Source organism: Corvus kubaryi, unplaced genomic scaffold (assembly GCF_017639235.1).
Source record: "Corvus kubaryi isolate FWS band 111438036 unplaced genomic scaffold, C.kubaryi_AGA036_p1.0 37398, whole genome shotgun sequence".
NCBI lineage: Eukaryota > Metazoa > Chordata > Aves > Passeriformes > Corvidae > Corvus > Corvus kubaryi.
In genome coordinates this window covers 28,042,520-28,057,314 of record NW_024581137.1, presented here as the reverse complement: position 1 = coordinate 28,057,314, position 14,795 = coordinate 28,042,520, and the positions used below count along the sequence as shown (strand labels likewise).

Sequence of the window (14,795 nt, the reverse complement as noted above, 5' to 3'; positions counted from 1 at the left end):
TGTTATAAGAGCATGTAGAGACAAGAAAAGGAGTAATGGCTTCAAACTGAGAGTAGGTTTCTATTGGATACTAGGTAAAAATTCTTTACTGTGAGGGTGGTGGGGCACTGGAAGAGGTTGCCCAGAGAAGTTATGGAATCCCATCCCTGGATGTGTTCAAGGCCAGGCTGGATGGGGCTCTGAGCAACCTGGTCTAGTGAAAAGTGTCCTTGCCCATGGCAGGGGAGTTGCAACCAAATGTTCTTAAAGGCCCCATCCAATCCAAACCATTCTATGGTTCTGTCAAAGACAGACACTATATAAATAGTGGTACTGACTTATTTAGGGACCATTTAATTTCTGGGTTTCAGACAAATGAGTGAAAAATAATGCTTTTCATTCTACTGACTAACATCTTAAATGGCTTCAGGAAAACACAGATAATGTCAGTTCCAATAAAAGTTGTGTTGTCTTTGTAAGGGTCTATAGGAGAAATAAAATACTAGTGCATTTTTCTAATTATTTCATAAATAAGAAAGATTAGTTCCTTTAGAGACAGACACTTTTGCCAAAAGCCATCCTATTCCATCTGTGGAAACTCTTACAATTAAAAATGTGCTCTTGTGAAGCCAAAACAAACTTAATGAATAATTTCTCTAAATTTGGGGGAGGAAAGACACAACAAGGAAAAAACAATGAAAAGTAAGAAACCAAAAAGCACTCAAAAATTTCCCGAAGAGCCTTGCCTCTAAGCTAAAATTGACATTAAGGAGGCTGACCTCAGCATTTGTCAAATTTCTGAATGTAATGCTTTCAATTTGCATGTTCTGGAAGGATTACGCTGGCACATCCAAGTTTATCTAAATTTAAAATTAACTTCCCATGTAGGTTTAGAAGGTAGCTCCTACTCAGGAAGCCATAAATCCAGTTTTCTATAACTTCAAGCTTACCGACAGGATTTTCAGCCTTTAAAGCTCTGAGCACACTTGCATATTTTCTTGAACCAGGGTTCTCTGGCGCAGACATTGAAACACTTGGCAGAAGGTCTCCAGTAAAATAAAACTTAAGTGAAAACATTTCTAATATAGACTGGACTTAACTACCAGTGATGCCTGTGACTTAACAAAGGAAAGCTTTGAGTCCATCAAATTAGGTTATCACCTGCTGTGAGAGCATTGTATTTGTGGTGCTGCTGGCATGTACAGGGAGCTGGTTCATACCCCAAAGAAGAGGACAGGGAACAGCCTTGGCATGTTCCCCCTTTCTTCCACTTGTGCTTAAATATCAGCCTGGCCAGAATGGCTAATTAACAACTATCACTGCTTTTTAAAACACAGCTTGTCCTTTGTGCCTGTGAATAACCTACTGAAGAATTTAGCTCTGCTATCTTAATCTCTGATTTTGACTTTGTATTACATTTGTTCAAAGTGTGCTACCTGCAGAGTGAGATCAGGAAAGCAAATGATGCTGTTTATATCACAAGCAGAAATGTCTCAAATATGTTAGAAATGAAAAATATAGATATTGCCTATTAAGAGGGTGGTGGGGCACTGGAATGGACTCCCCAGGGAAGTGATCACAGCACTAAGCCTGACTAAGTTCAAGTGTTTGGACAATATTCTCAAGACATGGTGTGACTCTTGGGGACGGTCCTGTGCAGGGCCAGGAGCTGGACTCTGATCCCAGAGAGTCCCTTCTACCTCAGCTTATTCTGCAACAGTTTTTCAAAGATGAGCTGAAAAATAGATACAAGAGATGCAGAAAACTTCTCCAAAAGGATATAGTGACTTACATCTGCAGTTCATCCTATAACTATACTATACTTGTCCAACATGTCACTTAAAAGAATTTCAAAAGCATTTTTGAAAAGACCCTCCCAAACTTTCTTGGATCTCTCACTTTAATAACCAAGTCTTAACAAGTGTTGTTACAGTTAATAACAATAAATAATAAATGCTAACATGAGCATGTGAACTCTCTACTGCTTTTCAGAGCCATTTTGAAGGCAACATTGAATTCAGAAACATCCATTTTGTATATCCAACAAGGCCGGAAGTTCAGGTTTTGCAAGGACTCAGTGTGAAGGTTAACAAAGGACAGACTCTGGCATTAGTGGGAAGCAGCGGCTGTGGCAAAAGCACATCCATTCAGCTCCTGGAGAGATTTTATGACCCTGTGGAAGGACAAGTGGTAAAAATAGACTTGGGTGGCTATTAAAAGTAATTAAATCTACAGGACTCTTTATCTGCCAAGGTTTCAGAGGCATTTGACAAGCCTGGCAGTTCCTCTGTTGTGATGCCTTTTTTTAGAGGTGTGAGTTACTGAGGCTGTGCCTCCAGTGGATCTGTAGACAACCCCAAAACCCTAGTCATTGCCTTCCCTGTGCATTTGCCCACGTGTACCAGCAGCAGCATCCATGTTAGCACACTGTGCTTGCTCAGGTCACAGATCTTGCCTGGGAAAGGAATGACCATGTCCAACTGCATTTCCTCCCCAAGGTTCTTCACACCCTGGTCAGATAGGGGCATAACACTAATGTCAGTGATGCTTGTCAGTGGGTAAGTTTTCTTGATGATATGAATTAACGCATTAGGGACACAGATATGTGTTTCAGGTGACACAAATGTAATCTCACATATATGTTACTGTGTCACTATCAGGAGGTCCAAATGTGCTTTTTGATGCAATCCCTGTTAATGGGTATAAAATTCAAAAGAAACCTCCTTGGAGGTTGTAAGATTGAAAGGCCTGCAGCTGAGAATATTTATTGTTGTGTTTAGCTTCTTAAGGGACAGGCTTTCCCATGAGCTTCCTGGTGCTTCTTGTGGTCAGTAGGGCTGGAAGGACTGCAAGAACAGCCTGTTACCTGCATGTTGTTTCTGCCTGCTAGGAAATTGAAGCAAAGCAATGCAAAATTTAAAACTAATGATGGAAAATACTTCATCTATTCTGCCGGTTCTTTTCTAATTTTTGCATGCAAAAAATTTACTTGATTTCATCTGGGAAACTAACACATAATGGGCTGTCTCTTAGAATTCACGTTTCCTTTTTACAGCAGGTATGTGTGGATGAGCTCAGTAGCCAGCTTGGCATCATGTTTCTGTTGTTTTTTCTAGGTAGCAGATGGATTTGATACCAGATCTCTGCATTTACAATGGCTGAGGTCCCGACTGGGCCTAGTGTCACAGGAGCCCATTTTGTTTGACTGCAGCATTGCTGAAAATATCCAGTATGGAGACAATAGTAGGGTGATTAGTCAGGAGGAAATTGAAGAAGCAGCTAAAGCAGCAAATATTCATGCCTTCATTGAAAAACTGCCAGAGGTAAGAGGCAGTGATGTTCTCTTCACAGTGAGATCATCTATTTGGAATGATATAGAGAAATCAAGGTAGTGCTCACTTGCATAGATCAAATTAAAAATAAACACTTTTGTTTCCCCTAATATAATAGCCATTATGTTTCAAAATGTCAGTGTGTTTCAAGATTAAAATCCTTTTTTGTTCGTTAAAAAAAAAGTCAATGTTTCCATTATTACAGTGGTAGACAACCCAGAATATTTGGGGGGTGAGGGGGAGATGGGGAAAAGGAAATGAGAGGATGTTCTATGTACAAGTAAGCGCTCATAATAACTTTTTAATATATTTTTCCTTGACAGCAGAAACTCTGATAAAGACATTTTATTTTTCTAAAGCAATTTAGTAAAACAAAGTAGTCTATTTCTAATTGAAGGGACATGCACAGGGAGTGTTTCTTATTAAATACAGAGGGGCAGTAAATCAAAAGTGGCATTTGACCATGCCTGACAAGAGTTTGGTTCTAACAAAGGAAAATACTTTGAATGCTTCTTTTCACTGTAGTTCTGTGTATCTGAAACTGAGGTAATAATGCTGAAAAATATTTCATCTTCATTACTACAAATGATGTATGAGATTCTTAATTCATAAGCACTGCAGCATCAAATTCTTCATGTATATGTCAGTTAGAATTAAATTGTTAGTTAATCTTATGATCTTAAACTCTGTAGATGCCTCATTGCTGGTACCATTCAAGGTATATTCCAGTCTTTGAGGGAGTAAATTTTCAGACTGGGTATGTTTTGGGGCTGTATATATAACTGCTTGTACTAGAGATGTTTATAAAGCTTTAGCTTTCTTAAAACCGCTTGCACTATTCTTTCTTTCAAGATGAAAATACTTTTATAGCCGTGCATGAAATTTTGCTTTTCTAATCTTCCTTCTCTAAGAGTATTCACTGGTGATTTTTTTATTTTTTAACATCCAGAAATATAATACCCGGGTGGGTGAGAAAGGAACACAACTTTCTGGAGGTCAAAAACAAAGAATAGCAATTGCCCGTGCTCTGGTTCGTAATCCTGCTGTTCTGCTCCTGGATGAAGCTACCTCTGCTCTTGACACAGAAAGCGAAAAGGTGAATAATTATTATTATGTGAAATACTTATGCCTATGTACGTGGCTAGTTGATTTTGTAGTATAAAATGAAAGTACACATGCTACAAATGCTCAATTATGAAACAAGTTAGGTGTATCACAGTAGCTTTTCCACCTGAGAGGTTTGAATTGAACTATACTAGGAAGCTGTTTATATTTACTAAATAAAAAAAACCTGAAGCTTTAAGTATAAAACTCCACACTGATCTGATACACCTCAGTTGTCTTCCTATCAGGCGTATTAGATGGTAAATACTGAATTTGTGCTCTGACCCAAGCTGGATGCCCAAGAACCCGCTTCTCCATGTCTCACATTTGTTTGATCAGGCTCACTGACCTCAGTGAGAAATCCTGTTGAGCAAAGGTCTCTGGTTGCACTGACTTGTATATCTGTGGGAGATGTATTCAGGTGATAAGAGAGTGAGAAATCAAATGTAGTTCCTAGGACAAGGGAAGCCTTTTGAGGTGCTAACAGCATTTTCCTGGTATCTGTATGCAGATTGTCCAGAAAGCTCTGGATAACGCCCGGCAAGGTCGGACCTGCATCGTCATCGCTCATCGCCTGTCCACCGTGCAGACAGCCGACATCATCGTGGTGATCCAGAATGGCAGGGTGGTTGAGCAGGGCACCCACAGCCAGCTACTGGCAAAGGAAGGGCACTACTATGCCCTTGTAAATGCATAAGTCTCTAATTAGTACTATTTGCTGAGGGTTTTTCGTTTTGTTTTTTTAATGGGAAGATATGAAAAGTTCTACAGAGGATTACTGTGGGCTGTGTGTGTGCTGACTGAGCAGGAACTGTGTTGCAGCCTGGCTGCTGTATCCAGTGTAGCCCTTGGCCCACACTTCCATGGGGATGAGCAGTGCATGCCCCATGCTGGGTCACAGAAGGTGCACAGAGGAGTCCTAGGGACTGAATGTTTTGAGTAGTTTGGTGTGTGACATGATCTGGAGGGTGAGTCTCACCCACAGCTCAGGTGGGTACCCTGCTCTCACTGTCCCCCCAAAGCCTGGCCCATAGCAGCTGCCATAGATCAAGGTGATAACAGAGTATAACAGCAGTTAAGCATCATGGATAAACAGCAAGTTGGTGCTTGTGGTTGCTCTTTGGGTTTCTTCAACAGCCAGATGAAGTCATAAACTCTTCTTCAGTTAAAGATGATTGTCAATTCTTACTGAAAACTGAGATTAAAAAAAGAAATATTGTATTAAAGAGAAGAATGTTGATGCATGGGGGGTTTTTTTCCCTACTTTATGCCACATTTCTCATATTACTGTGCTTCACACATTTCTTGGGAATTCAATATTCTATTTCAGACAATAACTGTAATAGTAACAACTTTCGCATATCAAGATAAACTGCATAAAAGATACTATTGTTTTGTTTAGTATTTTTCAAATGCTGACCTAACAGAGTTTAATCATGCTTTGTATCTATCAGGATAATTTCAAAAGTTTTGTGGGGGAGCTAGGATGGCTTCTATATCCATGTAAACAGCTTTTCATTGAAATAAAGAAAAAAAGAAAAGTTGTTTTCAATATAAGTTCCTTTATTTTTAATAGGCATAGTACTTAGGGACATGGTTTCGTAGTGGACATGATAGTGTTAGCCTAACATTTGGGCTCGATGATTTAAAGGGTCTTTGCTATTCTAAATGATTCTATGAATAATTTCAAAGATTTTTTTGAAGTGTTGGCAAAGCTTGTTTACACATGTGCTTTGATAATTTGTTATTCCTCTGATATATTCCTCAGGGTGCTGCAATACATCCTTTAACAGTTGAAGTACTGTGTAGTCAGAGTGACTCAGCAGCTGGGGTTTTTTGGCTCGCTAAACACAATTGCAGCATTTTAATTTTCCAAGGCTTTGCACGTGGCTTTGGGTTAGGATTTATAGCGTGGAGCAACCTGCAGTACTTTATAATTTCCAGATTGTAGCAGGCAAACTTACAGTAATTGCGATCTCCTTTGTTCATTTCAATTATTTTCCGGCATCAGGATCTGCAAGGGGAATAAAACACGCAAAAGAAAAGAAAATCTGGTCTCAGGTTTGCCAAAATAAATACAGTTGCTCTCCCTCACAGTTTTTCTCAGACTGTTTCAAGAGGAATTTTTACTCATTCAGACACCCCTCTTGTGTGATCTCTTCATTTTCTTGTGATAGATACATACTATGGAACTGCTGCCCTTATTACATTCCCAATTATCTAATGTGGGCTCCAGTTAATTCCCTTTTCCCTGTTTTGTTTCCGCACTGGAGTTGAAATTACAAGCACTAGATTTTCATTCTCCATTTTGAAAATAAAAAAGGAAAGTAACTTCAGCATGTACTGTACCCACTACTTTCCTTAACAGTGGGTAATTTTTGCCCAATTCCCTTTCTCATTACCAGTTGCCATTTTTTTGGAGCTTTCCAGTAATGGACTTTGGAAACAGCTCCCCACTCTGAGGCTCTTACTAGGCCTCAACCTCTATATTATTCCATCCATAATAATGACAAAAGAGCATACCTAGTTGCTGCCTGCTAGCATACAAATTGAGCTGGATGACTTTACTGACTCCGTGAGATATAAAGAGATGAATGTGTTCAGCTTGAAGGCACTAATAGTAAACTCTATGCTCTGATAGTTATTTCAGACCATCCAAGTCACCTTCCCAGCTGGATATGCCCATAGAGCTTGCAAACTGGCTATGCTCTGATTAAAAGCAGACCTAAATTAAGAGAGGAATGTCTGTCAAAAGTGCCTCTTTCAGCACCAAGCCCTATATGATATAGAGCTCAAAAGAATCCACCCTGACAGACAAGAAAACATATAAGGACACATTTTGAGGGCAGAGTTGGCTCTACCAAGTAAACACTCAATTTTTCCCTCTGACTGCCTTCTCTGAAGTCTACACTCTCTTTTCTGGGAAGTCATATCTTAATAATTCCATAGGAGACTTAAAATCAATGCTGGCAGTAAGCAAGTGTCTGAGCTAAGTGCTTCCTTGTACACTCACAAACAAGGCCTTTGGTGCTCTTTGACAAGCATGGGCTAATGTGTTCCCTTCACCCCTATCCTCGTGGCAGTCACTTTAGGGGTGAGGTCCCCAGTGACACCAGCAGCGACTCACCATATTGTGGGCACATTTGGGGAACACCAGCACTGGCTTATGCAGGGTTAGAGGAAACTTTTAACTCTGACACTGGGGGTAAAAAGCAGCACAGAACAAACATTTCAGAAAAAACGTAATTATAAACATGTTCTGGTTCTGGCCAGGACAAGGTTAGTTTTTGCAGTAGCCAGGAGGGGCCAGGACCCAGAAGATATTCTAGACCACTTCATCACTGCCTGAGGCGGGGCAAACAGAGCCTCTTCTGGGAAGAAGGGATTCTTTTCAGTCAGGTAAGTGTGGTGGTGGGAGTGGTGGGGTAATTCCAATTCCGAGCTAGACGGAGCAGCCAGGTGGCTCCGGTTTTGAGCAGGAGAAGCTGTCAGGTGCCATGGCTATGGCTGGGTCAGTCTCTGCAGTGAAATATTGCATGTGAATCACTTTCTTTCTTTTGTACACTTTTGTTATTAATATTTCTACTTTTACAGTGTGTTTTCTGATCCCTGCTGTTTCCAGTAAATTGTTCCTATCTCAACCTGTGATCTTTACCTTTTTTGCCTCCAATTCTCCTCTCCAGCCCACCACAGTGGGGGAGAAAACGTGGAAGGGAGAAGCAAGCAGCAGCATGGTTGGGAGAGTCTCAATGGGAGTACTAAATTGGTTAGTACCATTCCTAAACCAACACAAATCATTAAATGGATTTACCATTTTGTAAACAGCATTATTCCTGGCTTGCCAATAAGTATTTTAAATTAGAGAAGGGATGTTTACTTTTATTTTGAATTTGTGTGGTATTAATAACAAAACAAAAGTTAGAAAGCATCTAACTTTATTATCAACCAAATCTAACCTCTCCCAACAGCAGAAGAATTTCGCTAATTTTCCCACTAAAAAATGCTATTTTATAATTATGTGAAGGCAACAGGTCATCCCATGCTTGTCAAGGAACACCAAAGGCCTCATTTGTGACAAGACAAGAAGCACTTAGCCCAGACACTTGCTTTAAGTTTGCCAAAGTAAATAGTGTCTCCTTCCCAGAGTCTTGTTTAGTTCCTTAACCACTGAATTTAAACATTTGACTCCATTGTAGTATCCTACATGGCTGTGAAATTTGGTGAAGGCTTTTCAGTTGTTACTCTGGTCACAATGTTAATTATGAATGCAGACTGAAACACCAGAAAGGAGACAAGTAGTTGAACTAGAGGACACAGGACCTGATTATCTTTATGGCCTCAAAGAGTGATTTGTCTTCTTGTTTGTATGAGCAATGGAGTGTACCAGTCCCAATGGGTGTGGCTGTTTCCCATTCCTGGACATGCTATTTCAGTTTGAAATACCTGTCATCTATTCAGGAATAATGCTGTTTGCAAATGAGTAAATTAATATGATGTTTATCATCCCATGGGGTTTTTTTACCAAATGTCTACTTAGCTCTACATCCTATAAATTCTAATTTATGTTAATCTAAAATCTGTAAAGTGCACACCCTTGTAAAGAGGTTATTTAATAATGCTGGCTATATGGAAAGTAGGAAAACTTTCATTAAAATTGCAATTCTCAACCCTTGTACTTTTAGTAACTCTCTTCTTTTTTTTTTTTTTTTTTTTTTGAAAAGCACAGAAAGAAAAGACAAATTGGAGTTTTTTTAGGGTCAGCTGGAAAGCTAGCATGTTGGAACCCAGAGTGCAGGGAATGTTTCTCTGACTGTCCTGAGGGGCCCATCCCCCCAGGGAAACACTGTTTTTAACCTTCATCCATGGAGAGGGCTGCCAAGGCTTTGGGATGAATTAGAATCTACAAGGGTGTGAGTTAGGTGGTAGTATAATATACAGTTTGCTACAGGGTGAAAAATTTAGAGTTTTAGGTTTATTAATATGGTAAGTGGATGAAGACAAGATGGAGGACTCCTGTCGTTTTTCAGGTCTCTTCCTTCTTCTTCACCTACTCCATTTTCTGCAGTGTTGGTAGCACAGAATGATTGGTTAGGAAATGCCACAGTACAAGCTACATGAATGGATAGTTCATTAGGCATTGGTAGAAAAGTCAAAATAATGTACGTTCTTGGTGACAATTGGGTGATTTACCTTTAAAAGGACCTTGAGTTTCCTGAATTTTGCCTTTTGGTACTTGCTCTGCTTCATGCTATGTCGGCAGCCTGTAAATTACTGATAGGATATAATAAACAACCTGAAGACTGAGAAGATCCAAAAGTCCCGTTCATCTCTTACTCCTGGCAAGGACTTTCTCCCCGATCCGGGGAGGACATGTGGGGGTCGAGAACCTGCACACTAGTACTTCAATGTGTACCTGAATTTGATTTATGAGTTTCAATAAAATTTGAAGAGTTTGCAAAATTCCACTAAACAGTATGCAGCAGGCAATACCTGCCCAGTCCTCTGTTGGCTACCATCAGTACACATTGTACTCCTGACTCTTCACTTATGTCTTTACAAGCTAATGGTCAGTGATCTCACCTAATTAGTGAGGGAAATGTTAAGAAAATATACAGGATCATTAAGGTCTGCTTACCTGACATTGCTGGAGGGCTGGAAGTGAAAATGTTCTGCTCGACTATGGCTGTTCCAGGAAAATGCCTGCACTGCAACACTGGTTAAAAACTATCCAGGTCCTGTTCTGCTAGATCCTACATATTGATATCAGTAGGACAGCTGGAGCTTGGATTTCAAGGGTTAAATATCTTCTCTGGATGAGGCATGTGCCTCCCCTTCCATGAAGAAGCATTTTTTTACAGCAATGCTCCTGCTTGGCCCCCATTTAGGGCTCACCAGCTGCCTGCTACCATGGGCACTCTGGCGAGGGAACTTGACTTCTCTAGGGAGAAACAAACAGCTTACCTAAGAGAGACCAACAAGAAAGCTGGAGAGGGTCTTTTTACAAGGACTTGCAGTGATAGGACAAGGGGTGATGGCTTTAAACTGAACGAGAGTAGATTAAGAGTAGATATTAGGAAGAAATTCTTTACTATGGGGGTAGTAAAGCACTGACATTGGCTGCCCAGAGAAGAGTGGATGCCCCACCCTTGGAAGTGTTAAAGGCCAAGGTGGATGGGGCTTTGAGCAAACTGGTCTGTGGAAGATGTCCCTGCCCATGGTGGGGAGGCTGGGACTAGGTCCTCTTTCATGTCCCTTCCAACCCAAACCAACCTGCGATTCCGTGGAGAGAAGAGAAATTCATAAATTTTGTCTGGAGATGTGGTTGTGTCTTGCTGAAGCAGGAAACACAGCAGCAGCTTTTCCAAGGTATTTCCAAGCTCTTCTGTTTGTTAATGGATTTGTATAACATTAGAGAAACGTGATCTGGCAAATCTCTAGAACTCTACCCAAACTGCGAATAAACTGGACAAGACAGTGGATTAAAGTCTGTACTTTGCTTGATCTCTTTTTGTGTGTCCCCGCTGATGTATGTAGACAAACCAGACTTCTGTAAAACACATGGTCTCCATGTCTGAGACCTTAAGGTGTTTCTAAGATCATCAACATAGTAAAGAAGAGAAACAGCTGGGCAACAAGGTCACAAACAGCATCTGTGTAGTTTCTTCTTACAGAATGCCCTTGAAGGGCTTAATTTGTTAAGTCCTGATCCTTAGGTACTTGTAAATGACTGGTAGTTTTAGTTGCAAAGGTAGAAGAATCCAGTTGCCTTGCTATCCTTTATCACCCCCCAGCTGCCCTATGTATAAGCTTCACCACAGATTGTCCATTGCCCTGACATTTTCCAGGATTATGGCTCTGCCTGACTGTTCTCTTCCAGTTGCCTGGACTGCTTTTCCTCCTCAAGCACCTTGCCTAGCACACACAACAGATGCTGCACCATGTGATCTGGTGCAAAATGCAGACAGAGATGAGAGGGGAAGTGACAAAAACAACAGAAAAGCTAAAGGATTACTTTCTAAAATTAACAGAAATTTCTCAGCAGAAAACTGGTCACTTCATTCACTAAATTAATCATTTACACTGGATTGCTTTCATCTACCTCTGTGCTGTGCTTTGTTATCCAGACTGCAGGCAGCTCCTATCTACCTGACACCCTAGCAATTATCTCATTTTAGCATTTTATTGCCTACCTGGTTCATCAGCAGTTAAGTCCAGAAACTATTTTCTGAAGCATATCTTTCCATTTGGAAATAATAATTTGTTGTGCCCTCAGGGAAGCTCACACATCTGCTGGAGTTATCCCCAGCCTGCTCAGTGACATCAGTATCACAAGCTCCAAAGCAAACTTGCTAAGCCTTCCTGTAATTCTCCCAAAGATGCCAATCTTTACTGAATGCTTTCACAGAAAGTTGTTTTAAAGTCGTGTTAGCTCAACAAATAGATTTTGTGGACTTGTTTGAATTGACCAATATACCTTTCATTGCGCTGCTCTTTCCATAGGAGTAACATTCTCATTTCTTTCTAATCCTTATGAACAGAATTTGTTTTTACTGCCCTCTCTCTCCTGCGTTGTCCAAAGCAAAACCACCTTTCAGTCCATCACCACTGGAATAGTCCATTTTTTTATGGTCCTTGAAGTTTCAAAGAATGACTACATGAATATGGCTATTTTTGTGGAAATGATTGTTCAAGTTCACTCCAATGAAAAAAGAATATCCTCAGTATTTTATCCACCACAAGCAGCATTCCTGGAGAATGCACATGTTATTCTACCAAGAAGGTAACAAGGGGGAAGAGGCACTGCTGTGGGGCACCTACCACTTAACTGCAGACATTTGGGTCTGAAGCCATCAATCAGATTGCCTTTAAAGTGCCCTTGACTGGACGTGACTCTTCTGTTTCCAAATGTCTGCCTGAACAGACAGTGAACCACATCAAGGAAGTGCCTATTTCCTACCATAAATTGAAATGAAGAGTACCAGTTTTCAGTCAGAGTATACATTTACATTTACATTTACATTTACATCAGGTGAAGGGAGTTCCACTCTGAATGTTCCATCTTTCTTAAGGAGATCGCTAGGTGAGTTTATCAGTCTTGCAAATACTTCTTGGACATCCTTACCTGGGATCTCCAGACATCTCCAGATAGGCACTGGGGAGCCCAGTCTTGCAGCCAAGGAAGAGGAAGGGCCTATGCAGTAAACAAGGGTCAGTTTTCTTCACCTAGATATCAGCAGCCCAAGAAGCTTTGGAGTGAAGGAAAAACATTCAGGAAACAGGAAATATTTATCCTGAATGTGCAAAAAATGGAAAAGAGATATACAGGTTGCAGAAACACCCAGACCAGCTTATAATCATGACTGAATTAGGAGAATATGGATTTTTTTCCCTCTTGGATAGCATGAGGAAAATTTTAAACAAGGAGTTAACGTTTTCAGGAATCAAAATAGTTGATGTCTCTAACATCCACATATAATGCCCGTCTTTTATGACATCACACTAAAAATGATAAGTAGAATTCCCATTTTCACTCATATGAACATATCCCTGACAATGCAGTGTGTGTGTTTCTTCAAAGCAAATTCAACCAAACAACTATCACTTTATACAGCACTAATAGGTTTGGTTATAAACCCACTGTATACGTTTTATTTACTACAAATGAAATGTGTATCAGCAACACTGAATATGGAAACAAAATTATAATGAATCACTTTTGTTATTCTCGAGCAGTATGAAGAGGTATCTGTAATGTGATTTACTTTTCAGTATTCAGTAATGTAGTTTTAGTTGGAACAAATAGGATTCCCAATACAGACTTACACTCTTTTCTTCAATTTCTTATTTCACACATACCTTGAGACCTGGAACAACTTTTTCCATGAATTGATGCCAATTCTTTTGGGACTCTTCCAGTGTTATGTTTTAATGCTTTCTTTCTCTCTCTCTTTTTTTTTTTTTAAGGCTATATCTTAGTGCCTCATGGCAATTATTTTACACTCATAAGTTTAAATGCACAGTGTGACAGTGTGTATGGATTCTGATAAATTTGTCTGCCTCCACCACCATCATTTAATCTTTGGATCTATCACTTCATAATTTTTTTTAAGAAATATACACAGTTATGAATATGCTTTTTCTAAGAGGAAAATGTCTAATCTGCCACACGTATAGAAAGGAGGAGAGCATACATTTTTCAATATATACATAGGAGAGTATACGTAAATGGTTATATTGTTCTATATTTATAAAATATATGGTACTGTATACTTATAAACATCATCAACTGCTTCAGGACAAGAAGTTTGAAAAGAATCCAAGAAAAAATTCAAATTGATCATGGGAAAATTCCATTTGCTGTCAGAATTTTACTTTAATTTTGCAGAGTCAAAACTAGCTTTTTCTCCTGAAAATCTCTCTCATCAAGTTTTGATGATGCAATTTCTCTTTTCAGCTTAGTCAGACTCTTAAGCCCTCCCTTGACTCACATACTGCTCTTGCCCGCATGATGCCAGTGACTCACACATATTTATTCTATTTTTCAGTAGATAAACCACAGTTAGTTTCATGTCTAGGCCTTTTAGCCATACCTCCTGAGAAAGCAGTTAAACTCCTTGCACTTGAAAAGCCCAGACAGCTTTATGAAAGCAGCAGTGGGCCTGTCCAGCTGCCCCCGGCTTTCCTGAGAGAGGGTATAATGAAAAACTGCACAACTTAAAACAGCTTTTCTGAAAATACTTACAGCAAAATTAAACCTTTCCTCATCTCCCTGCTTTGCCAGAGGCTTCCTTTCTTCCAGAAAGCATAGTTTTCCTGTGAAGGTTTCATATTTCACTCTTCCCCCATCCATCCTACAGTTGCACATCATTCTTGGAAAAATGGGGAACAGAAGTGCCCTGCTGCTGCTGCTCAGGACCCACTCAATGTTAGAAAATGCTCAACACAAAAGGAGCCTAGAAGTGCCACCCACCATGGCCAACACCCTCACACTGAGTGTCCTTAAAAACTATGTCAAGCCAACAGCAGCACAGCTTATCCCACCCCAGTCATCATCACACAGTATTGCCAAGCAGCAGTGAAGAACTGTGTTGTGTGGTGACATTTAAAATGCATTTCATTAAAGTTCAGCTTTTCCTGTGACTTCTTAGCTTGTTTTCATCTTTGTGGGGAGCACAGTTCATATAAAACTGCATTTTATCCTCTTTCATGTTAAGTACACTCAATCATAATGCCACCAGGAGGGGCATGTTCACATAAACATTCACAGGTGTTTATAATAGATTTGTGCTAACACTAGTCATATTTTGTCTGAATCTCAGGTTTTTAATAAAAAAAAACCAAAAGCAGAAGAACAAACATTGATTTTTTTTTAATGTTGTG

General features: G+C 39.9%; 1 protein-coding gene across 5 annotated transcripts in view; it reads left to right on the top strand.

The window, feature by feature from the left end:
* Positions 1-5,967, top strand: part of ABCB5 (ATP binding cassette subfamily B member 5) — a 34,662-nt gene extending 28,695 nt beyond the window's left edge. For 2 of the 5 annotated variants that reach the window (XM_042043994.1, XM_042043997.1), the window contains 4 exons: positions 1,972-2,169; positions 3,096-3,302; positions 4,261-4,407; positions 4,927-5,967. In XM_042043994.1, coding sequence (XP_041899928.1) covers positions 1,972-2,169; positions 3,096-3,302; positions 4,261-4,407; positions 4,927-5,112 — 738 coding nt within the window. In that variant the 3' untranslated portion in view covers positions 5,113-5,967. Of the gene's footprint in view, positions 1-1,971; positions 2,170-3,095; positions 3,303-4,260; positions 4,408-4,926 lie in introns of those variants that run through there. The other 3 variants (XM_042043995.1, XR_006018597.1, XR_006018596.1) reach the window with 3 other exon arrangements.
* The last annotated feature ends 8,828 nt before the right edge of the window (positions 5,968-14,795 follow it).